General features: G+C 44.5%; 1 protein-coding gene across 4 annotated transcripts in view; it reads right to left on the bottom strand.

Moving 5' to 3' along the window:
- The window catches only part of ryr3 (ryanodine receptor 3), a 107176-nt gene that overhangs the window by 72312 nt on the left and 11008 nt on the right, over positions 1–23856 (bottom strand). For 2 of the 4 annotated variants that reach the window (XM_080853694.1, XM_080853695.1), the window contains exons 2-16: positions 22880–22999; positions 20240–20344; positions 18914–18934; positions 16512–16586; positions 15791–15869; positions 15064–15176; positions 12392–12491; positions 10361–10439; positions 9477–9551; positions 8231–8387; positions 7319–7483; positions 5403–5524; positions 4683–4863; positions 3484–3619; positions 827–922 (exon numbers count right to left, since the gene is read on the bottom strand). In XM_080853694.1, the coding sequence (XP_080709820.1) occupies positions 827–922; positions 3484–3619; positions 4683–4863; positions 5403–5524; positions 7319–7483; positions 8231–8387; positions 9477–9551; positions 10361–10439; positions 12392–12491; positions 15064–15176; positions 15791–15869; positions 16512–16586; positions 18914–18934; positions 20240–20344; positions 22880–22999 (1624 nt within the window). The remainder of the gene's footprint in view (positions 1–826; positions 923–3483; positions 3620–4682; positions 4864–5402; positions 5525–7318; positions 7484–8230; positions 8388–9476; positions 9552–10360; positions 10440–12391; positions 12492–15063; positions 15177–15790; positions 15870–16511; positions 16587–18913; positions 18935–20239; positions 20345–22879; positions 23000–23856) is intronic. The other 2 variants (XM_080853696.1, XM_080853698.1) reach the window with 1 other exon arrangement.

Below are 23856 nucleotides of genomic sequence, written 5' to 3'. Positions count from 1 at the left end.
ATAACGCTTTTTTTGTTTGGTACATCATTCCATATGTGTTCTTTCGTAGTTTAAATGTCTTCAGTAACAATCAATAATGTAGAAAATAATACAATTTAAGAAAAAACTAAGAAATGAAAGATGTGTCCAAACTTTTGACTGGTACTGTATACACATAAGTGAAAGGCACCTAATCAAAATGGAACCCACTTCTTTTGAAGCTGTGCACTATACTATACCCTTAAGAAAGGCACTACATGACAGAAAGCCGTGAATTCAGCGAAATTATTATATCTAAGAGTGTTTTTTAAATGGAAAAATAAGGCAGTTAGAGAAGTTAAGGGTCTTAGTTTGGGGCTGTTTAATGCATACTTAGGTAGAAACTGTGAATCTGCGTAGGCACTTATTGTTTACAAATTTTAATTAGGGTTCATGCTTTGAACTCTCTAACGCTACTGGTACATATCTGGCCCTTCCTTGAAGCCTCTGTTAGGAGGGACAGTTATGAGGAAAATGGAGGGAACATCTTATACTTATTTTAATCATGTGATCGAATCCAAGAGATTACTAAAGTCACAAAGCCAGTGTAAGGTATCATTTCTGTCATTCACATTAATGTCAGTTGAATTGAATTGACCATAAATATGAGTCATGACAGTGGTGTAGTCCAGGGTATACGCAGGTATACGGAGTATACCCACTTATTTTTCAGTCAGCATTGCGTATAACCACTTCTCAAAACAGGGTGTTTATCCTGTGCTGTATGGGGCTGCTTAAACAAATTAAGAGTATACCCACTTCTCCAGGGACCACTACACCACTGGGCATGACGAGTCTTTGCATGTACCTGATGAAGACTCGAGCCTCTCCAGTTTGCTGACCAGCCAGTCCAGTCTGCGGGAGAACTGCGTACAGTTGGTTCTGTTCCCACGAATGAGGGACGCTGAGAGGGAGACAGAGACAGACAGAGAAAGGAAAGAGAGAGATAAAGGAACAAGAGAGAGAGAGAGAGAGAGAGAAATGAGAGAATTGAGGCAGAAGGTGAGAGGGAGAGGCAGAGAGACAGAGATAGACAGAGAAAGGAACAAGAGAAAGGAATGAGAGAGAGAGAGAGAGAGAGAAAGGAGAGAATGGAGACAGAAGGTGAGAGGGAGAGGCAGACAGACAGAGACAGACAGAGAAAGAAAAGAGAGAGAGAGAGAAAGGAACAAGAGAGAGAGAGAGAGAGAGAGAGAAAGAGTGAGAGAGAGAAAAAGGAGAGAATGGAGACAGACAGAGAAAGGAAAGAGAGAGAGAGAAAGAAAGGGAGAAAGGAGAGAAAGGAGACAGGAGGTGAGTGGATGCCCCTCATTTTGGATGCAGCCTGCGTGCAAGACCTTCCCATAATCTCCACACTCCTCCCCAGTGCAGGGCGCAGGGCTCTCCTCACCTGCCTAATAAACATGCCCACCCCTCCCATAACAAAACGCTATTTGACAGCAGACTGAGCCTTGAGTGTGGATGAAATATGAGATGAGCCACAGCATGGGGAGACTCTTGCGATCGGTGAGCGAATACTGCCGGAGGGCGACTTCCAGACAGGATCAGAGACACTCAATCAGCCTCCTGAATGAGAAAACAACAGCGACTAAGACGTGACGAGGGGGGAAAAGGAAATAGGCTTTAAGGGGGTGAAGAACGCCAAGACTGTAAGGAAAGAGAAGGACAGGGGAAGAATAACAAACTAAGAGATGTGGGGAGTAAAAAAGGAATTAGGTGATAGGCTCACGTCCACTTTATGAGAAAAAGGAAATTGGCTTCAAGGGGTGAAAATCACCCAGGATATCAGAATAGAAAAGAGAAGTAAAGGAATGGGTAAGAGGAAGGAAAGGAATGGGTAAGAGGAAGTAAAGGAATGGGTTAGAGGAGGGAAAGGAATGGGTTAGAGGAGGGAAAGGAATGGGTTAGAGGAGGGAAAGGGATGGGTTAGAGGAGGGAAAGGAATGGGAAAGAGGAAGTAAAAGAATGGGTAAGAGGAAGGAATTGAATGGGTTAGAGGAAGTAAAGGGATGGGTTAGAGGAAGTAAAGGAATGGGTTAGAGGAAGTAAAGGAATGGGTAAGAGGAAGTAAAGGAATGGGTTAGAGGAAGTAAAGGGAAACGGCTCATCAAGGGCTCATCAAGGCCACCTGTGTGTGTGTGTGTGTGTGTGTGTGTGTGTGTGTGTGTGTGTGTGTGTGTGTGTTTATGTGTGTGTGTTTATGTGTGTGTGTGTTTATGTGTGTGTGTGTTTATGTGTGTGTGTGTGTGTGTGTGTGTGTGTGTGTGCATGTGTGTGTGTGTGTGTTTATGTGTGTGTGTGTGTGTGTGTGTGTGTGTGTGTGTGTGTGTGTGTGTGTGTGTGTGTGTGTGTGTTTGTGTGTGTGTGTGTGTGTGTGTGTGTGTGTTTGTGTGTGTGTTTATGTGTGTGTGTGTGTGTGTGTGTGTGTGTGTGTGTGTGTGTGTGTGTGTGCATGTGTGTGTGTTTATGTGTGTGTGTGTGTGTTTATGTGTGTGTGTGTGTGTGTGTGTGTGTGTGTGCGCATTTGTGATGTGGATGAGGGGGGCTGTTGGAGCTATAAATATAGAGGCAGGGAAGGTGACTTGGGAGAGTCATTAAAATGATGGGTTGTTCTTTCCACCCACCCCAAAACAAACGCACAAAAAAAGACAAAAGTAACAATCCACACAAAAAAGCAGAGACAAAAAAAGAAAATCAATGGCAGAGTTTTTTTTCTTTTTTTTTTCTTTTGCAGTCGAGATCAGAGGGGCCCATGAGTCTCTGCTGTAATCTGCAAAGCCGCGGAAAGAGAGAGAGAGAGCGAGAGAGAGAGAGAGAGAGAGAGAGAGAGAGAGAGAGAGAGAGAGAGAAAGAAAGAAAATGAGAGAGAGAACAAACGGGAGACGGCGCACGTGGCATACGTGAACAAACAGCGCACGAGGAAGCTCTTGAGACCGTCACCCTCGTTATGGGATGACTAATGGCATTTGAAGGCATCAATGATTAAGTCCCAGGTCTGCCAGTCCTTGGCTTTTCTCCACGGTGACCCCCCATCAATCAGCGGCGACGGCAGGCAGGCAGTAACACATTTGTGCCCGAGCCACTGTGCTCAGGATGACTGATGGATGCTGAGGCCTGTCACAACACTGCTGTCACCAGCATCAGCAAAGCATTACAGGTGGACGCAGAACGGCTGAAGATGTTCTTAGTGTAAGAGGGTAGAAAGTGTGTGTTTGTGTGTGTGTCTGTGTGTTTGTTGAGGCTTGTTTGTGTCTTTGTCTTTGTGTGTCTGTGTGTGTGTGTGTGTGTGTGTGTGTGTGTGTGTGTGTGTGTGTGTGTGTGTGTGTGTGTGTGTGTGTGTGTGTGTTGGTGAAGAGATGTATGTCGGTGTGTTGGTGCATATATGTATTCTGCTGTGTGTGTGTATATATGTGTTTGTGTGTGTGTTTTTTTGTTGATGGTTTGGAGTCGATGACCATTCCTTACCCAGGAGCTCGTATAGGAGGTTCAGAATGTCCTTCCAGGCCTCTCCGGCCTCTGCTCCAGCTAACTCCTCAAAGTGGGCAGCGCTGCTGTAGACATTCAGACGGTCGATGCAGTTGGAGAGTAGCGTTAGCATTCCCTGTGGGGGGTAAAACAAAACGTACACTCCATCTTATTGTCTGCTGACACACTGCTGACAAACTTACACCCTTAGAAGGGTTGCCACGCTCAGAGTTTTGACTTGTTTTGAAGGGCATACTATTGGCCTGTCAGTGCATGAAAAACACTGACTACATCTATCTCTGCATTTTCTTTTACTGCGGAAGACAGAGCTCTTTGCTAGTCTTCGCCCATATTCAGTGGTGTAGTCCATGGTATACGCAGGTATACGGAGTAGGGCGTTTAATCCTGTGCTGTGTGGGCTGCTTAAAAAATTGGCAAAATTAAGAGAATACACACTTCTCCAGGGACCACTACACCACTGCCCACATTGCATGCCTAATAAGTACTCTGTCAGGCTGTGTGAGATGGCTACTCTTGACTGTGGCAGGGTAACATCATTTGGCAATTAGTCTGTAATCTACCACTGGGCCACCACACCCCAGCTAAATATGACGTTCCTCTGTCAACCTTGATGTATACCTCTGTGTGTGTGTGTGTGTGTGTGTGTGTGTTAGCCTTGATGTATACCTGTGTGTGTGTGTGTGTGTGTGTGTGTGTGTGTGTGTGTGTGTGTGTGTGTGTGTGTGTGTGTGTGTGTGTGTGTGTGTGTGTGTGTGTGTGTGTGTGTGTGTGTGTGTGTGTGTGTGTGTGTGTGTGTGTGTGTGTGTGTGTGCGTGCGTGCGTGCGTGTGTGCGCGTGTGTGCGCGCGTGTGTGTGTGTGTTACCCTTGATGTATACCTGTGAATCTCAGTTCAGACAACAACACTGTGAAATTTCCAAAAGTGAGGAACCACAACGGTGAATAAAGGTATTCGTATCTTATCTCCTAAGTGTATCTGAGATAGCACTTCTCTCTGTCACTCTTCCTTTAATGTTAGGTACACTTGTGGATCTAAGTGGATCTAAGCACGGACGACAACACTGTAATGAGAGATTCCCCACTGCGAGGAAGCGCTGCAGTGAGTAAAGGAATAAAGGCATTCACATCTTTTTTTTTTTTTCTTTCCTGAGCGGCGGCTGCAGTTATAAATATTCCTCACCTCCTCCTTGAAGAGGTCCTGGCGCTTGATGAGGGAGCGCAGCTGCTTCTGCTTCTCCTCATGCTCCAGCTCCGAGTCGGGCTGCTGGAAGTAGGCGATGAGGTCATTCAGAGTCTCCAGCACCTCACCCACGGGCAGGCTCACCTCGTTGCTCTTCTCCCCGCCCAGGCTGTCCAGAGCCCTGGGAGAGGGACAGGGAGGCAGAGAGGGAAGAAAGGAGAGAGAAATAATGTTTGAGAAAACGTGATGGAGAATTGGATGATGAAAAAAAAACGGAGCTGAGGATAAAGAAGCCTCAAGAATGAGGAGGAGAAGCTGTGAGAGGAGAAAATATATAAAGGATTCAGCTTCACTGTTCTAAAAAGGGTGGGGATTCAGTGGTCACTCAAAAATGATCCTAACTGTATGATACCATATATGAGCTATATATGAGATCTTTTGTAATGCAGAAAGCGTCTGACATGATGACAAAGTCAAAGTCAAAGTAGCTTTATTTGTCAATTACTTCAAATGTCAAGACATACAAAGTAATCGAAAGAACGTTTCCCACTCTCCTACGGTGAAACATATAAAGTGCACAGGCACATCAGATAGGACAGGACATGACCTAATACTAAGTAGAACATACAGACAAGACATTACATAATACAAGTAGAACATACAGATAAAAATATAGCAGCATAAGTTTCCTGAGGTTATAGTAGTGACTCTCCATCTTACTTGATGAACTGACTGAAGAGGAGGGTGGTGTTGCGGATGATGCGCGCAGCCCTGGACTCCTCGTGCTGACAGAGCTGCAGGATCAGCCCGTCGTCCATGTGGCCCTCTGGGTACAGGACAACCTGCGAGGCACACACACGGCCACACTGACAACACAGCTGCTACACACACACAGCAGCCTCTACACCGCTGAAAACATTGGTGACCCGTTATATTACTCTGTGTTGCGGTGTACATCTTAGGGTAGAATAACCGGTTTACTTATCTATACAATTACGGAGGGATAAGTCACACAGCTGGCCATCGGAATTACTTTACCGGAAAGAGAACAATCATTTATTGTACACCTGCTTATATACAATACAGCAACATCATGTATACATTCAACGTCCAATCAGATCACTGTATGAGAGCATAAGACCCCCACTCTATTCAACACTCTGCTCTAATTACATTGTTAATTATACATTAAGTATTGTGCAACACACTTTCACCACTGTGTTACAATACATTTTCCCGGTATGTTACGTATGTACTGATGCCCATCGAAACCCTAACCTTGTGTAAACGTAAGTATCAATGTTGTTATATAAATATAATATATATATTACTAATATATATATTACTAATTACTAATATTACTAATATAATACTCATCACAACTCAGTGTGTTACATGATATTACAGTGTGCTTACTTAGAGGTAGTAGTTACAATGGACGATGGCTGAAACATTCATTTCAACATAAGAAAACAAGAGACAAAATCAGTAAACAATGAATGGCAGTGGCCCATTGCCTAATGTGGACACTGCAGCGTCGGTTTATTTTGTCTCCAGATGATTCCTTTTGATGTTACTTATGAGCTGCAGAAAAATATTAAATTGTACTTTCTGCTGTCAAAACAAATGATTTGGACTGGGCCCATCTTTCACATTTCGAGGTTGACTAAACTCCAGCAACGGTCGAGGGAAATCAGATCAAAAACTATTTCCAGCTCCTTTCATTACAAAGCAAACAGAGGCCAGACGTCTCAGGAAACCTCATAGAACAAACACTCACCGAGAATGGAAGTACACATTACAAGACAGTCAGCCAACGCGGTACATTTAGATAATCAAATGTCTTTTCCATCTAATTTAGGGGAAGGGGAGGGGGGGGGGAGGGGGGGGGAGGAGTAGAGGGGGGGGGGATGGATTTCATCCTTGAGACACTAACGCGGTGTTGCTCTGCCCACTGAATGTCCCTCTGATAAGATAGCTTCATCCGATAGAGGGGATTAAAAGCGTAGCCTGATAGTCTCCTGGAGTGGGTCAGGAATGGGCACTGCACCAAGGCCCCTAATGGTAGCAGTACAGCACAGCAGGCAGGGGTGGCGGCTGTTGTTTCTGGCCGTAGCTCACAGGAGGGTTGGGGGGCGAAGGGGGGGGGGGGTTGGGTACGGATACATGGGCATGGCTAAGAGTCTGCCACACCTGCAACAGCTAATCCGTCGCCTGGCACAGCGAGAGCGCATCTGCCGTGCTTCCCTCGTTATCACGTCTGACTGCAGAGCTCTGCCATTAATTCCATACGGCTACCCTCCTGGATCGCGTGTTCGCCGAGCTCATGCTTGTCCACACGGCACCTGACTCATGGACCCCTGGCCTATGATCCCAGTGTAAGGAGAGCTGGAACATGTTGTCATCCTGGTTTTAATGGGCGTAGTTTATGGGCATGTGTTCTGGAGCAAAATTTACGAGTGTCATCACATAGTAAAAAGACAGTTCACTTACTCAAAGAGTAGTTAATGGGAGCCTTTAAGCTTGTTCATGGGAGCCTTTTCATGTGAAAGGTAGAGACGTTTATAAGCGATTATTAAACATTTATAAGCGATTATTACAGTGCGTGACGTGACGGGACGTGTTTGCATACTCACCCTTCTCCTGAGGGGCCCGAGGCGCGAGGATTTTGAATCGGGCGCTTGATAGGACACCCAAAGCCCCGTGGCCACATGCATGACGATGCAGACGGAGTCGCCGTACTTGATCTCCGCCACCCCCATGCCTTCAACGTCTCGCTTTGGGCCGGACTCCACTTTTTCCTGCCCCGGGAAGACAGAGGAAAAATGAAATGATGACACACACACACACACACACACTCTCTCACACACACACACACACACACAATGGAAATGCACAGAACAGTGGGGAGTATAATATATTCATGTTTCAATGGATTAAAGGCGGAACGCAACCGCTCAGTGGCTGATCTCCACTGCAACCTGTTCTTGCAATGCGAAAGCATGAGTAAGTGAGTCACCATGAATCGCCACAATTATGATGATGGATACACAGCAGGCTAATAAATAGCAAGGGAAATGCAGTCGCAATTATAACTTTCGGCTGTGGTGCCCCTTTGCAATCGTATTAAAGTCTGGGAAAAGTTCAAGTTGAATTATGGGCCAGCGAGCGAGCCATGGTAATTACAGATTCTCCCAATCCTCGAGGAATATTAGCCTTATTATACTCTAAACTGGAGCTAATGCTATTACATATGGGAACATTACTGCGAAAGTTACGAGAAAACCAAGACAGCATGGAAAATGAAGCACATCTCCGCACCACTGGAGCACATCCTCTGTGTTAGGTTCCGCTTGGCTACACAGACCTGCCATCTGCTCCGGCTCCAAGCCCATTACTATTGGCCCTGGCCATCGTGTGCCTGCATAAGATCCTGTAATGGAGAGCTATTCTGTGCTGTGGCTTTGCCGTGCAGCCTTGCAGGCATAGTGGATTCATTACGGGCTATCGTGCCGGTAGAATCCGGTCTGCCGGATGCCGGTTCTGACCTTTGAGGACCTGAAGCAGAATGCCGTGGCCTTGGTGTTGGACTTCTCGCGGTCCAGCAGAACCAGGCCTTGGTCCTCCGTCTGGCCCAGGTAGTGGCCCGTCGAGAGGTGGCGGAGACGGAAGGGCTGCCCCCATCTGAGGTTACCCCCACTCCAACTGCACAGAGGACACAATCAGGCCACATGCATGTCAGTATACAGCTGTTAAATACAGAACAAGAATATAAACACAACATGGAACAGTCTGAGTTGAGCTCCTGTTCAGTCAATGCACAAGGCGAAAAATTATGGATTCCCCTTGTCTATGTCTACAAATATGAATTTATGAACAGAATTTGAGAGAATTAAGCTTTCCTGCATATCTTCTAAAGTATCGAAGTACCAAGCACATCTGATTTAAAGCAGTGAAATTTAAGCACTCTGTATCAGCTAAATCAGGTGCGTCCAGCTGATCAAAAGTGTCCCTCACAACTTCAGTCAGGTATTCAGAACATGGGATCAACAGGAACAGGAGTTAAAACTGATAGACTGGTATGTATCATTTAAACTGCATGCATTAAAAGTAATATTGGCCAAGCCAGATAGGTAAGTCATAAATACTGAATCTGCTGAGACTCTTTGGGTGTGTTTTAGTGGCTGCGTGGGTGTGTAAGATCAGTGAAATATTTCAGGGGCACACACACTTCATTCCTCCTGTGTGCACATGACTGTGCATAATCAAAGGAGACAGTTCTCAGATCCTAGGGTAGCAATGGCTTGGAGTCTTCTAGAAGCCTGGTCATCTAAAATTCAACAGCCTTTTGATTCTCTCTAGGCCTGTCAGTGTGGGACAGGGAAGAGTTGAGAGAGTGAGATGGGGACAGAATGAGATGGAGGGAGACAGAGCAAGAGAGAGAGTGTCAAAGAGAGAGAGAGAGAGAGAGAGAGAGAGAGAGAGAGGAGCAGAGAGAGAGAGAGAGAGAGAGAGAAGAGCAGAGAGAGAGAGAGAGAGAGAGAGAGAGGAGCAGAGAGAGAGAGAGAGAGAGAGAGAGAGAGAGGAGCAGAGAGAGAGAGAGAGAGAGAGAGAGAGAGAGGAGCAGAGAGAGAGAGAGAGAGAGAGAGAGAGGAGGAGCAGAGAGAGAGAGAGAGAGAGAGAGAGAGAGAGAGAGAGAGAGAGAGAGAGAGAGAGATGGAGGAACAGAGAGAAGGGGGGAGACTGAGAGAATAATTCAGCACACTAGCCAGAGAAAGACAGGGGGGAAATCACCTGATCTGAAGAGGCTCCAGTCTCCACAGCGACTTGGCTCTGGAGCCTCCTTTACCTGCTTCATAATTCACTATCCTGTGGAAACAACACAACTTTTAAAAGAAGAGAAGAGATCAGGCTTCATAATTCACTATCCTGTGGAAACAACACAACTTTTAAAAGAAGAGAAGAGATCAGGCTTCATAATTCACTATCCTGTGGAAACAACGCAACGTTTTAAAAGAAGAGAAGAGATCAGGCTTCATAATTCACTATCCTGTGGAAACAACACAACTTTTAAAAGAAGAGAACAGATCATGCTTCACTGGGGGGACCAAAACACTCTGACTGACAATAAGGGAAATATTAAAATCAACTATAACATGGTAATAGACTTGGTTACATAATCTAAGTCGACGTGATGCACCACTCTCTAAGAAAAGGCTCTGAGGGTATGCTGTCACTGCTGAACAGGGGATAAACTAAAAACTAGTAGGGATAGGCGCGCTCTACTTCCAAAAAATAAATGCGTTTTCGGGTGCGAGTAAAAGAATGTTAACTTTGAGAAGAATTAAACCGCACTCTCAAGCTTTTCTCATTGATATAAAGACCAGCTTATTTCCAGACGCGTTTCGGCCTAAGCCATCGTCAGTGTGTCTGACGATGGCTTAGGCCGAAACCCGTCTGGAAATAAACTGGTCTTGATAAACTAAAATCTAACTTCTAAACTCAGCTCAACTAACATCTAAACATGCATTGAAAGGCAGGTTTTGCTGAGGAGCTTTTTTCAGTCTTCTTCTGGATAAACTTAATGTCTAAACCCTACATCTACACTGAAAAGCCATTGTTAACGCATGTCATTTTTTGAGGGGCATCTATGTGTGCGATTGGTGATGGCAACCCACCTCTGGTCAGCTCCTGGTATGGTGAGGCTCTCATCATGCCCGTGGAACAGTCGCATCACCTGACCGCCCTGCACATAACCTACGGGATGCAAACAACCCCAGTTTGAGAAGAGCTCTATAAGATGTCAATTCATTTATTCACAACATTTCATCAAAAAGTGAATTCATATTAATAGTAGGGATGGGTATCATTTTTTTTTTTCCGATAGCGGTGCTTAAATGATAATTTTAAAACGATACCGTTGCCTAAACGGTGCCTGAACCGATTACTTTAAAAAAATGATAACACAAAACTATGATTGACGACATTAAAGAAAGGCTTTTTATTACCAAGGCAATTTTTTTTCTTCAACTTGAACAATATATAAACTGTTTAAAGTAACAGTATGCAACAATTGTACTTCAGGATTAGGGTTAGGATAAGCAGTTTTACCTTAAAATAACAGCTTGCAAAAAATTGGGGCACTACAATGACTTTATTACGGAGAATCGCCTCCGTGCCATTGCCATACCAGGGTCCGTAGGCATATTACTGCTAAATGTAGGTTTGCCTGAAGCCGCCCCGATTTCTTCTGTTTGCCAAACTAGTAAGTAGCTTATTTGCCGTCTTGCTTTGTCTTGTTTTTGCACTTGCTTGATGTTTTACTGTGTTAGGACAGTTGTTGACTAACTAGTTTGTCATAATGTCAAAGTCAGCACATTTCAAAAGATTTCGTTGGTTTTAGCCGCTAGCATATCGGTAGCGATTAGCAATTGATCCGGAATGATACTTTAAGGTATACTGTATATATATAAATAAATACAAAACACTTGGCTTCAAACTACAGCTTCAAACCTTTTAACTTCAAACTATGAACAATATATTAACTGTTACCAACCGTCTACTCTCTAATAAATATAAATAAATACAAAACATACACACACTCTGTACACACACTTCAGCTTCAAACTTCAGTAATTCTTTTGCAGAAATATGATCACATTTGCCTCAAAAATGTATTATTTAGTTTGCATTCATTTCATGAAATTTCACCATTTTCTGATTTTCTGATCTTTTCTATCTTGTTTATAATTAATCTTGTTACTTGAACCTACTGGGTATGTGAATTTGTACTGCCCCTTTAAGAGACTTCTGTCCCTCCTTTACACGCCATTGTTTTGTTGCATTTGCTGCACGTCGCATTGTTTGCCTGCTAGCTCAGTTTGTGCACGTCGGCTAGCTCTGTTTGTGCTTGCTCTGTGAAATGCTGCCTGCTCTTAGCTGTCATAAGACTGTTGTTATGTAATCACCAATGACCGTGAGCGACACAGGCCAAAGTTTACATTGGGAGGTTTGTGCAGTTTTAAATGTGCCCCACAAAATCTGCTAGTATATATTGCTAGTTTTGTACTGATTTGAAACCAGCCTCCGTGTTTCATGTTGCAGCCTGAAATAATTCCTGTTTATAAGATAACATTTTACGTAAGTTTTGATCATTTAGCTGCATGATTTGTTGCTGTTATTTATTTCAATTGGCTCAGGGGCCGAAAGGAAGCACTGAAATCTGCGTGGCATTTCAGTCTGGCTAGGTACAGGATGTATTGGAACCGGTGCCATATTGGAACCGCTTCTCGGTACCCAACCCTAATAAATAGCATTTGATTAACTGGTCAGGTAGGTTTTAACAAACAGAAGTTGGACCTCTTGACGATGTTCATGGATGCGTATGTGACCTCTTGACCTCATGGATGCATATGTGACCTCTTGACCTCATGGATGCATATGTGACTTCTTGACCAATGATGTGTAGTGCATAGCTGTGACCTCTTGACCTCATGGATGTGTAGTGCATAGCTGTGACCTCTTGACCTCATGGATGTGTAGTGCATAGCTGTGACCTCTTGACCTCATGGATGTGGAGTGCATAGCTGTGACCTCTTGACCTCATGGATGTGGAGTGCATAGCTGTGACCTCTTGACCTCATGGATGTGTAGTGCATAGCTGTGACCTCTTGACCTCATGGATGTGGAGAGCATAGCTGTGAACTCACCTACTGCTACATTACTGCCTGAGCAGGTTGGCTGAACATTCCAGAGAGTCTGCATGAAGGAGGCGTCCACCGTTACGTTTTCATTGGACATGGACAGGTGCTGTGAGGGGAAACACAAACCATACAGGAACACTCAGGGCGCTGATTTCATTGACGGGCAACAAGCAGGGTCCGTGCCACGTGAACTGAAGCTATCACGTAGCGAGTGGGACGACTAAGCGCTAAACCAACCATGTTTGTAGTGAATTAGCTTGAGTTCATGAAAGGCGGATTTTGCTCGTTGCTCATAGCCCGTTGCAAGTTGCAACGTTGCCTGTCAATGAAATAAGGGTCCTCAAGAGACTGTGGCAGGGTTGCTGATTTATCGGATCCCGGAAAAGTTTTCTAAGTGTCAGAATCAACTTCTTCTTAGGATTTTTTAGGGTTAGGGTTAGGGTTAGAGTATAAGGCTAAAAACTAGGTGTCGGTACCCCTACCAATGCCTGAAAGTACGTTACACTTCCTGTATGACGTCATATGACGCAGATATTGTACTTTTCCGAGATCCGTATAATCCGCAACCCTGTGGCAAGGCCGGATCCATAGCCAGGTCAGCATCCACCTGGGGAGCTCCCTTCAGATGTCTGCACACTCACAGTTAAAAAGGTCACCCAAGGACGACAGGGGGAAAGAGACGAGGGACAGAGAGGAAGAGAGAGAAAGGAAGAATATGAGAGGGAGATAGAGAGGGGGGATATGAGAGGGCTGGGAGGGAAGGTAGAATAATGGCCAGGCACATCAGCTCATCCCAGTTGTCTGCGGGCGGTACAGCATGTCTGAATTTTTAAGATTTATTTTGGCCTTTTATGCCTTTATTTGGTCAGGACAGTGAAGAGTTGTGGACAGGAAGGCGGAGGCGGAGAAGACGTGGGGAGAGGATCGGGAGAACGACATCAGGCCGGAATCGAACCTGTGTCCCCGCGGGCAATGAAGCCTGTACATGGGGGGCTTATTGGCTTGCGCCACAGTGCCCCCCCCCCAGCTTGTCTGAGTTAAGTGGTTCTGTGCAGGAGCTTCAGAGAGGGCCGACAATGATTGCCTTCTCCTCCGCCGGCCTTCAACCAGCTCTTATTCAAAAAGCGGCGTTTTGTTCACACAGTAAGCTGATTATCGTTTCACTCTCTCCATCAAAAAAAGAACAACTCAAATCAGGGGACTGTGAGTCGCTGGCCAAAGACTAGCTGGAATGACAAAAAGGGTTTCCCCCTCGTTCTGCGGGGGAACACGATTAATCCGTCTGACCGTGTTAGATTCAATATGTTTCCCTCTGCAGCAGGGAGAGGCGACGGCCCCGGGCAGGCAGGACTGTAAACTGGTGAGAAAGAGCTCTGCGTTCGCTCGAGGGCTAGCAGAGCTGCAGCATTTTCATTCACAGGAGCAGAACCCTCTCCCACTGTTCACGTCGTGCTTTAATTGTAAATTCTACTCCTTAAAGAGCATAGGGGAGTCCAGGGCTCGGTGTCACAGTCCACACGTCCCACAGACAAGTCACTTAATCAAAGCCATCGGCATCCTTCAGTGGCCACGGAGCTCATCAACTGGCAGTTTGTTCGCTAGACGCCTCACTCAGAGGACGAGCGAGTAATGGGTTTTCTCTGGTAATCAGATTTTTATCGCAGATTAGTAGAGCGAGCCCTATATCAGCCACCACATCCCATTCTGCATGTATTTCCCATAAGGGCCACCGGGATTCGGAACTGTGAGAATTGATTATCTGAAAGCTGCATTGTGGGGGAGGCGGTGAAGAGGGGGGGGGGGGGGGGGGGGGGTAACCTGTTTCCATTCATCTGTCATCTCTTGGAAAAAAACATTTCCTCCTTTCTGAGTTGCTGCAACAGGGCGCAACATCTCAATCTGTGCAGCTCAGTCCAGGACGTCGCAAGGCTGGCAGAATTTAGGGATGAGTCCGAGGGGGGACCAAGCAAGAAAGTTAATTAAGGGTGTGGGTAAACAACAGAAAAAGGCCCAAGAACCAAAACAAATATTAATAAGTTAGTCACGGGGGTTCCGGTTATGACGTGGACGTGAGAAGTCGCAGAACCCAGGTGCTCCGGTAGAATATATCATACATAAATGTAAACCCGTTTGATGTTTTAATAAGTTCGTCAAGGCCAGTATAAAGACATAGACCTCAATGGGTTATTTTTCGATCTTTCTCCTGAAATCCACAAATCTGCAAGTTTTCCATATTTCCATCCTTCTTTCACTGCTCTGCACACCTCACTGAACTTGACAGTGGTACTCTCGATTATCTGAGCACACCTGATGTAGATTTTTTAAGAGCATTTTAGACAGTGATTTAAGCTGGGAACAGGGATGGTTAGAAGGAGCTGGACTAAGAACTTCAAGTCCCAATGCACTTTCCAGCTATCTCTGCTAACACTTTGTTGCTTTGCATTACTCAGGATAACATCGACTGGTCATGGCCATGAATGGTTTACTCTCACTGTACTTAATAATAATAATAATAATAATAATGAATTCATTTAATTTGTAGTGCACTCTACATTCAAACAGAATCTCAGAATGCTACATAGTTAAAAACATCCCATAACAAAAGCATCGTTTAAAGAATAATACGTTTTTAAAAAGTAGGAAACGCCTTTCTGAATTAAAAGGTTTTTAGAACTTACCAGGTATCTCTCTGATGCCACACTGACCAAAATAAGATCATCACCGATGCGGACCTTTTCACCTTCTGACCTCTGCTTGGATGCAGGGTGGATAGTCCACCAGCAGGCCTCCCCTGCAGAGGCAGGAAACACAACAAAAAGGATTAGGAGAGACTCAACTGTAAGTGCTTAAATGCAAAAAAAAAAACATCATTACCAGCATCTTTCTAATTATTCAAAAGACTTAGCAAAGAGGATAGCTTTCATTAAGACTGCTTTCATTAGAGAGCAGTGGTGCGTTTGTCATTGACGAGAGTGATGACAAGTCATTCCTTTCAATCATCAGATATACTGTCGAGTTCTCACAGGGCCGTCATATCAAGTGATGAAACTCAAATTGTTTCATCTCATTCCCCCTCCCCTCTCCACCCCCTTTCCCCTCAATGTCTATTCTGGGTGGCATAATGAGTATAAATAGCACAATCTCAGCGAGTCACTCAGAAATATCTTGTCAGGGGTTTGGACGTAGATCTTTCGTTTGATGAATCGGCCTTTTTTTGTGTTATATGTGGCTCAAAAATCACCCTGCCACTGCTCTTACCAGAAAGTAGCCCCAGTATGTTTTGCTTGCCAATGCATGTCGATATCGAAGCAAGCAAGGCCTGGCTAATGTGATTGGACTGACCAGGTTGAGGTTTAAACACCTTTTAATCTAATGAACACGGACCGAAATGTAAATCTTCCCTACCGATTGTGTCTTCCTGCAGGCCCACGTCAAATGATAGCTTGTCTGTCTGGGACCTCGACGTCTTCAGACACGTAAGATACTGCAAAGAGCATGCAAGAAAATAAAGACATTAGGGACAAAATAATATCTATGAAAAGGTTGAAGGATTCGACAGGTGAAAGAGGACATTGGCACTTAAGGAAATGTTAAAAATGTGGCCAAGTCTATTATATATAGTATAATCAATATTATATTTCATTATTATATAAAATAATGTTATATATATATATCTTATATTATATTTATAATATACATGTATATTTCAGATCATAACGTTAAGCTGTTCTTCAGATATTGACAAGTATCAGTTGTAGCACCCCTCAAGGATAAAATGGCACAAAATTAATGTGGCGTGCATCCAAAGAATGTTGTAGTGATTTTGTGTTTTAAGTTTTGTTTCGTTTGAACCTTTACATCATAAGATACTGGCCAATGAGTCATTTTGAACTCACTGGGCCACTTCTTCAAAATTTGATTGACAGTTTGTGACAGATACGTTTTTGCTGTCTATCAAGCAAAAGAAAAGAATACTAAGACGAATCGGAACAAACACAATAGGGTACAGTGCTGGCCATCACCGTGGCAACCTCCATTGATAATAGAGTCAGTGCAAGGTGCCTGAATCAGTGACAGGCCGAGAGAGACTCGGACGCAGGGTTTAATAGGTGTCGCGCATTCTCACCATTCCGCTGAAGGAATGCCTCAGTAAGATGGCGTGACCATACAGGAGGGTCCGGTGTCCGCCCCCTTGCACCGCCTGTGGACGAAACAGGACCCGACCCACACAGTAAAGGGTAGAACATTAAAGCAGAGTCACAGAGTTTCTGGAAAGGTTACGTTTTGTTTTGAGCATAGGGCCCTGGACATCACAAAATAACAAAATGGGAGAAAAGAAAAGTCAAAACATTACGCATGCAAGTGTAGTAGGTACCATGGGAATGTTAGAAGGAAGTTTTTTCCCGTTGCATAGTTTGAACGGGAACAAAATTTCACTGGGTATTATCACACATGAGGAAATGTGAACTCCATTCTAAGTAGAGGTCCACTTGATAAGAATGTTCTTTAAAACACAAGATTACCCACCTTTCTTGTTAGCTTCTGGTAGCGTTAAGGAAAAAGATACGATTACATCAGAAATACAACTTGGGGCACAACCTCTTAAGAATATTAAACACTGGATTTTAATGAGTACATGTTTGTGTGGATGTTGAGCTATCTACTGAGAGTCATTACTGTGCCAGCTGTTTTAATTGGCAAGGATAGCTCAAGGTTAATTACACAGGGAGATTGTGATGTGGTTAACTGTTGGTCTGCACTGATACAGTCATTCAGTGTACAACAGTGAGCCTGCCTGCCTGGCTGTCTGATGATGTCACTGGACCACAAAGGGAAGAGTTTGTTCAAAAGGAAAAAAGTGAAAGTACTCCCCCCCCCCACACCACCACACCACCACCACCACCACCCATGTTCCCAGCTGCTGCTGCAAAGCTAGGCTCCTTATTTCAAGCCAGCTGTCATGCTGATACCGCGCCTCACATGAAGCTGTGTGACCTTTGCTAGCATGCTAGCATTGCTGCCGCTCTGATACTGTGCTGTCTCCTTACATTTAGCAAAGACCCTGAGGCAAAGAGCTTAGGCAGTGGTGTAGTCCAGGGTATACGCAGGTATACGGAGTATACCCATTTATTTTTCAGTCAGCATTGGGTATACCCACTTCTCAAAACAGGACGTTAATCCTGTGCTGAATGGGCTGCTTAAAAGAAATAAAGAGTATACCCACTTCTCCAGGGACCACTACACCACTGAGCTTAGGTCATCCCTTGACCTTGCCAAGCATAAGTTATCTGAGATAAAGCATGGTCAGGAAATTCTACTCTTTTACTGGTGTTGCTTAAATGCTTAGTCTACATTTCATGTACTTGGCTTTGTCTGGGTCCGATGGACGAATGGATTAAAATTGAAGGAGAATCTGAGATTAGAAAAGATATCATCCACCCAAGCGCTTGACGAAATGGAAGGAAAAGGAAGAAACAGTGTTCCATTCAAGTACTCAAAATAATTGATACAAAATGAAAGCATACTATGACAAAGCAGTGTGAAAAAAAGATGTTCATGTCAATGTGTTGCATTCTGGAATCCCTCAAATTCTGGAATTCCACCAAATTCCAGAACATTTCCTCAATGGTGCCCTTTGAAATTTCATCATGTTAGGCACCCAACTGCAAAGAAAGGTCATTGCAAGGTCAGAAATACAAGTTTCGCTGTTATCCAACCCATAAGCAATCTCCTCAGGCCTGTAAAGAAGCGGTAGTAGATTACTAGTAGACAGGATCACTGTACATGAGGGGGGAAATATCGACAAACATCTGTGTTGCTCTCCCTTTAAACTAACTCATTTGGAGATTTTACATAAGGGGTTAGCTGTTTGATAGTGTTAGACATACTATGGGCAGGCTCTAAAACAAAAAATAAACAAAACCTGCTGAAGCATAAAACACCTCTCTTCCACTTAAAAATGTTTCCTTGTACCTCCGCCTTACTTTATCAAAACGGATGTGCCTTTGGTCACGGGCAGTTAGTGTGGAGAAATTACAAATGACTGTTGGGAGTGGTGGAGCCAGTTTAATAAATATTCTTAATTGTAGTGCCTCAAGGTGTGAAAAACTGGCCTGAGGCATGTGGTTTGACAAGTGCATTCATCTTAACAGAGAGGAAATTGTCTAAATATGTGCCGCTTCAGATCATCTATATTTCTTCGATTTTACATGTCAGTAACGTGGGCGGTTGGGGTTCATTCTTTTCAGATTCTCCGAGGCTCTTTAGACTTAGACATATAGACTTTTGTATCTATATTGTGTCCGCTTCTTGTTCAGAATGCCAATATGACATGACTTTATTGATTGACTTGGCACAGAGTTTACGGTCTGGATGTTGCTATTGAGTGGCCAGACCTGTTACTCCTAGAGTGTGGGACTGATCAAGCGTCAGTTTGGAACACATTTAGAGGTGGAAGATGAGATGTTTTTGTTTAGCCAAGATGAGTAGCACTCATGCATTGTTACAGGAAATGAAACATTAACATACCCATTTTTCATGACCAGGATTCTAGCAATGTTGAACAAAAATACAGAATTGAGAAAAATAGGAAAGTTAAGAATAAATTGCTGCTATGGGTATATACTGCAATCAATTATCTACGAATGATCATTTAACATTATTAGTGGAAGTATGACATTGTAATTACTGTGCAAAATGCTGTAATTACAACATCAAATGACATTGTAACACAAAATGTTGAGAAATAGTAAAACATTTTGAAAACAATGTTAACATAGTAAGAGCAGCATATTCTATCTAAAAAAAACCTGAAAGCCATTCACATTCACAAGCTTACAAAAAAAGTATTTTGATTGAAAAGAAACGGCAGGGCTAAAGGACTCCTCTCCATGAAACAAATTCATCCCCTGTGATGGAGGTGTAGCAAGTGGTGGCAAGCATAAGTGACTTGAACTTAATGCGAGCAGCTACCGGCAACCAGTGTTGCTCAATGAGTAGCGGGGTTGGCGTGTGCCCTCTTCGGTTGGTTGAACACCAGACGCGCCACCGCGTTCTGGATCATCTGATGTGCTGTGTTGTGGAGTGGCATGATGTCATTTAAAAAAAACCTTGTCAGCAGTTGGTCCATGACCATAACTCCTCTGTTCCACGTGTTCTGTGTCTGCGTGGACGTCAGCATGGAAGCGAGGGCTGTGGCTGTCTGAACGTCGACACGGAAGCGAGGGCTGTTTCGCTGGTGATTTACAGCGGTTGGTGCAACACAATGGCCACGTCGTAAATGGTGATTGCTCACCGCGGGGTTCATAAAACATGGCAGCGCTCCAGCGGCTTTGAGGATACCTTTCGCAATGCTTTTGAAACGTGACTCCAGCGCGTAAATCAAAGAACAGCACAACAGGCCCCAGCTGACATCACTTAAAGCCAAAGGGAATCACCCTGGCATTCTCTGTGCCAAGCTGTAGCAGTGCCCCCCCCCCCCCCCCCCCCCCCTTGACAAAATAATTACTTCTCTTCCTATCTGGCTTCATATCATTTGATTATGATTCATAATTTTCAAAATGATTGACCATAGAATTCATGTTAAACAAGAATATTGTGGCTTATGCCTGCAATAAAAACTAGCATGAATGGTCTGCATACCTACTTGAATCAAATATTTACATAGGCGCCAAATTAATGGAGCAAACAAGCTGGTTAAAGAAAATTAAAAAACAACATTTATTAGTGGTTCTACTCAGCCACAAAAAACCTCTCAAGTACAGAGAGATAGAAGCAAACAGACAGACAATCTGGGAGAAGGGAGTTGAGAGATTGAGAAAACAATCTGTCTCCCCAAATGACAGACATGCTTACCCCAAGGCCTTCGGGGCCAGTCTTGGCCAGCATCTCCTGCAAGGCTCGCACTGACAGCGACTGCTCCAGCACGAAGCTGCAGACGCACAGGTCTGGAGGGACATACTGAGGGGACAGACAGACACACACACACACACACACACACACACACACACACACACACACACACGTTTAAGTCAATGCACCATAATTTCGGCCATAACAGCATGCCTGGGGGAGAAGGCATGAAGGTGCCAACTCTTTTCTTTGCACTTTTATGAAATAATCATCTAGGTGTCCTGAGATTCTTTTTCTCTCTATAAAGTGCCGGTGATGTTATCAAGTACAGGCACTATCCTCGTCTGTTTGCCACAGATAAGCCTACTTCAACTCTCACTCACTCTCTATTATCACTGAGGAAAAGGCCTCCCCATTAGTGGACAAGGACGCCATTTTAAACAAAGCAAAGGGACGTGGCCTTGCCTCCCCCCCCCCCCCCCCCCCCACTCAGGCCCCCACCATCTTTAATGATTAATGAGTGAGTCCCCTTAGCAGACTTTTAATTTGTAGCTCCTGTCCTGTGTTTCACCCCTCCTGTCCTGGGTTTCACCCTGCTGCCGGCTGGCTGCTAATGAAGCGCCTCGCCTTTGTTTCTCGTTTAGCGACAGCTTTCAGTCCCCTAACCCCACACCCTCACACTTCTTTATATGTTCAGTAAACTGGATACACACTTTAATTCAAACTGAATTCAAATGTTTCATTTGTAAAAGGGATTCAACTGTCCCAAAATGAGTAGGTGAAAGTGAGCAACAGATGACAGTTGCTGTAAAAACATACAATACACAAATGATCCAACCATGTTATTATCTTTCGTAAGGGCATAATGACTGAAAAAAAACATCATACATATCTGGTTCCGGACTCTTTCCAGACCTCTGGTGCTCATTTGCAGCACTTCTGCCGGTGGGGTTAAAACACCATGGGTGCTTATTGGGTACCTAAGCGCCAGAGCTTCCTGCCGGAGGGGTTAAAACACCATGGGTGCTTATGGGTACCTTAGCGCCGGAGCTTCCTGGTGTAGGCCCAGGGTGATAAAGTTCAGGGGGCACACACAGATCATTCACGGGGGTAGACCAGGGGGCACACACCTTAAACAGGGATAGACCAGGAGTGCAGAGGGCACCGAAGGCACACAGTGAGCTGGGGTCTGCCACTGGCAGGCTTACAGTGCCACTCTCTTCTTTTCCCCTCCCTCGCTCTCTCTCTCTCTCTCTCTCTCTCTCTCTCTCTCTCTTTTCTGAGTAAGGTATCTCACCCTAGTATCCTCTGACCCTGGGGGAGTGGAGGGAGGGGACGGAGTGAAATGCAAGCAGGAGAAGGTGATTATGAGAACGCATGAGCTAATGAGAGAGAGAGAGAGAGAGAATGAGTGTGAGAGAGGGAGAGAGCGAGTGAGAGTGAGGGTGACAGAGAACGAGAGCAAAAGAGAGAGAGCAAGATAAAGAGAGAGAGAGAGAGAGAGAGAGGGTGACAGAGAACGAGAGCAAGATAAAGAGAGAGAGGGGGGGGGGGGCTATGTGAGTAATAGACAGACCCAGAGCGGTACCCTCAGAGACAGCTCTCAAGGAGATAGATTGCCTTGCCCTGCTCTGCCTTCTAGCTTCCTGACTGTTTTCATGATGGCGGTGCGGCGCAGTGCTCTGGTAGTCACCCTTCATCAGAGTATTTTCTTCAAACTAACCAGACTCCTCGAGACGGAGGGGAAAGAGGAGAGGTACATTTTACATGACATCAGATATTTCAATCTGGCCCTGTCTAACACTGCAGTTTGACTCGCAGGCTGACTCCCCAGAGTGTAGTCTTCAGAGCAACCCCATTAAATCAGTTGATATTTCGCATGACATGATGTCTGTCTCAAATCTAAATCCATGTCTTATCTCTCAGTTTGACTGGCAAGCTTACTGTACTGCGCAATAATACACAGTGCAGGCAACCGCTCTGCTGCAGGTGACACCATTTGGAATACTTCAGCTAAACTGACAGCTGTCAAGAAGGCAGGTGTTCTATGAAAATGTCCCTGTTGTCTTTGTAGTCTATGAGAAACAACTCAATATGCCAGCTGTTCCAACCAATCAGGACTCTACTAAAGAGACAGGGCATCTCTCCCTCGCCGCTGCACACATGGACTGGAGCGGGGTGGGGGGTGGGTCTAATGGTTTCTGTGTGTTCTTGCTGAAGGTAGCCTTAAAAAAAATGTAAATCCATTCACAGCGGCGTCAATACACTTTATAGAGGAATGTCTATATACAATAACTCACGATGACAGGTGGCAGACAGACTGTGCCAGCTCTATCAACTCTTGAGTAGCGTAAAATAGTTCAAAGGGCCTGAATATGTCGCTCTTGCCAGGATAGCCTGGCAGACTGATGTATGACTATTAATTTAGGAGCCGTTAGTGAAATGCTGCTCTGAGCTTCCGCCTCAAGATAAATTCATTAGCATTCCTCCATAGCCACACTTATGACTAAATTACACATCTCCCCCTGGCAGCTACTGCCGTTGTGATCGATGCCTCTCAGGAAACCATGCTTGCCAGTACGCAGTGACAAAATGGCACCTGGGAAGTGAAGTTCGTGCTGAGGTCGTCTCGGGCAGCCTCACCTTAGCTTCAGAGGTCGGTTCTAAGAAGCAGATTCGATTCCCGAGGCCCTCCGCTGCCAGGCAAAACTTGCGGTTCTCTTTCTGGATTGCAGCGACACACTGCACAACCACTTCATCGTCCTAGCGGAAAAATGCCAAAGAAAACAACATCAGAGAAAACCATCTATCAGCAGAGCTGGTTGATGATAACAGATACAAAAAAATACATGATTTAACACAGTTCACAGTTGAGATGTATTACTCTGGTGTCTAGACTTGGCAGGACTGGGATTCAGGTTACCTTGACTAATGTGATTCAGTCCATTTAGGATCTCTTTTTGTGCACTCCAACTTAAGGAAAATGCATCCGCTCTTGCTAGGTTGTTAATTAGGTTTTTAATGAAAGCTACCCAGCCAGTTCCCATCTCTGGAGCCTCACCTCCTGCGTATCCACTGCTCATAACTTTGGCCAGAGACCATTTACATTTTCTAATCAAATATCTGAAATGTAATCATTTTTTGTTTGTCTGGAAATTGGATCAGCTTGACTGCAGAGCATTTTGGCTTGTTTGTGTTTTACAGAACTGTCTAAAGTAAAGTTAACTGTCTAAAGTAAAGTTTACTGTCTAAAGTAAACTGTCTAAAGTAAAGTAAACTGTCTAAAGTAAAGTAAATTGTCTAAAGTAAAGTAAACTGTCTAAAGTAAAGTAAACTGTCTAAAGTAAACTGTCTAAAGTAAACTGTCTAAAGTAAAGTAAACTGTCTAAAGTAAAGTAAACTGTCTAAAGTAAAGTAAACTGTCTAAAGTTCATGTGCCTGAGCAGCTGCTGCAAAACCTGCACAGAAACAGTGACCAACGCAGAAACTTCTCATTGTATTCCTGAAGGTAGAATTGACCCAAACCCAGAGAGAGAAAGAAATAGAAAGAGAGAAAGAGGAAGAAGAAGAGGAAGAGGATACAGAGACAGTGATGTTTTACTAGTCCACAATGGCTTCCT

This window comes from Sprattus sprattus (assembly GCF_963457725.1).
Source record: "Sprattus sprattus genome assembly, chromosome: 16".
Taxonomy (NCBI): domain Eukaryota; kingdom Metazoa; phylum Chordata; class Actinopteri; order Clupeiformes; family Clupeidae; genus Sprattus; species Sprattus sprattus.
The sequence above is the reverse complement of the archived record's forward strand: the minus strand, read 5'-3'. Positions and strand labels throughout refer to the sequence as shown.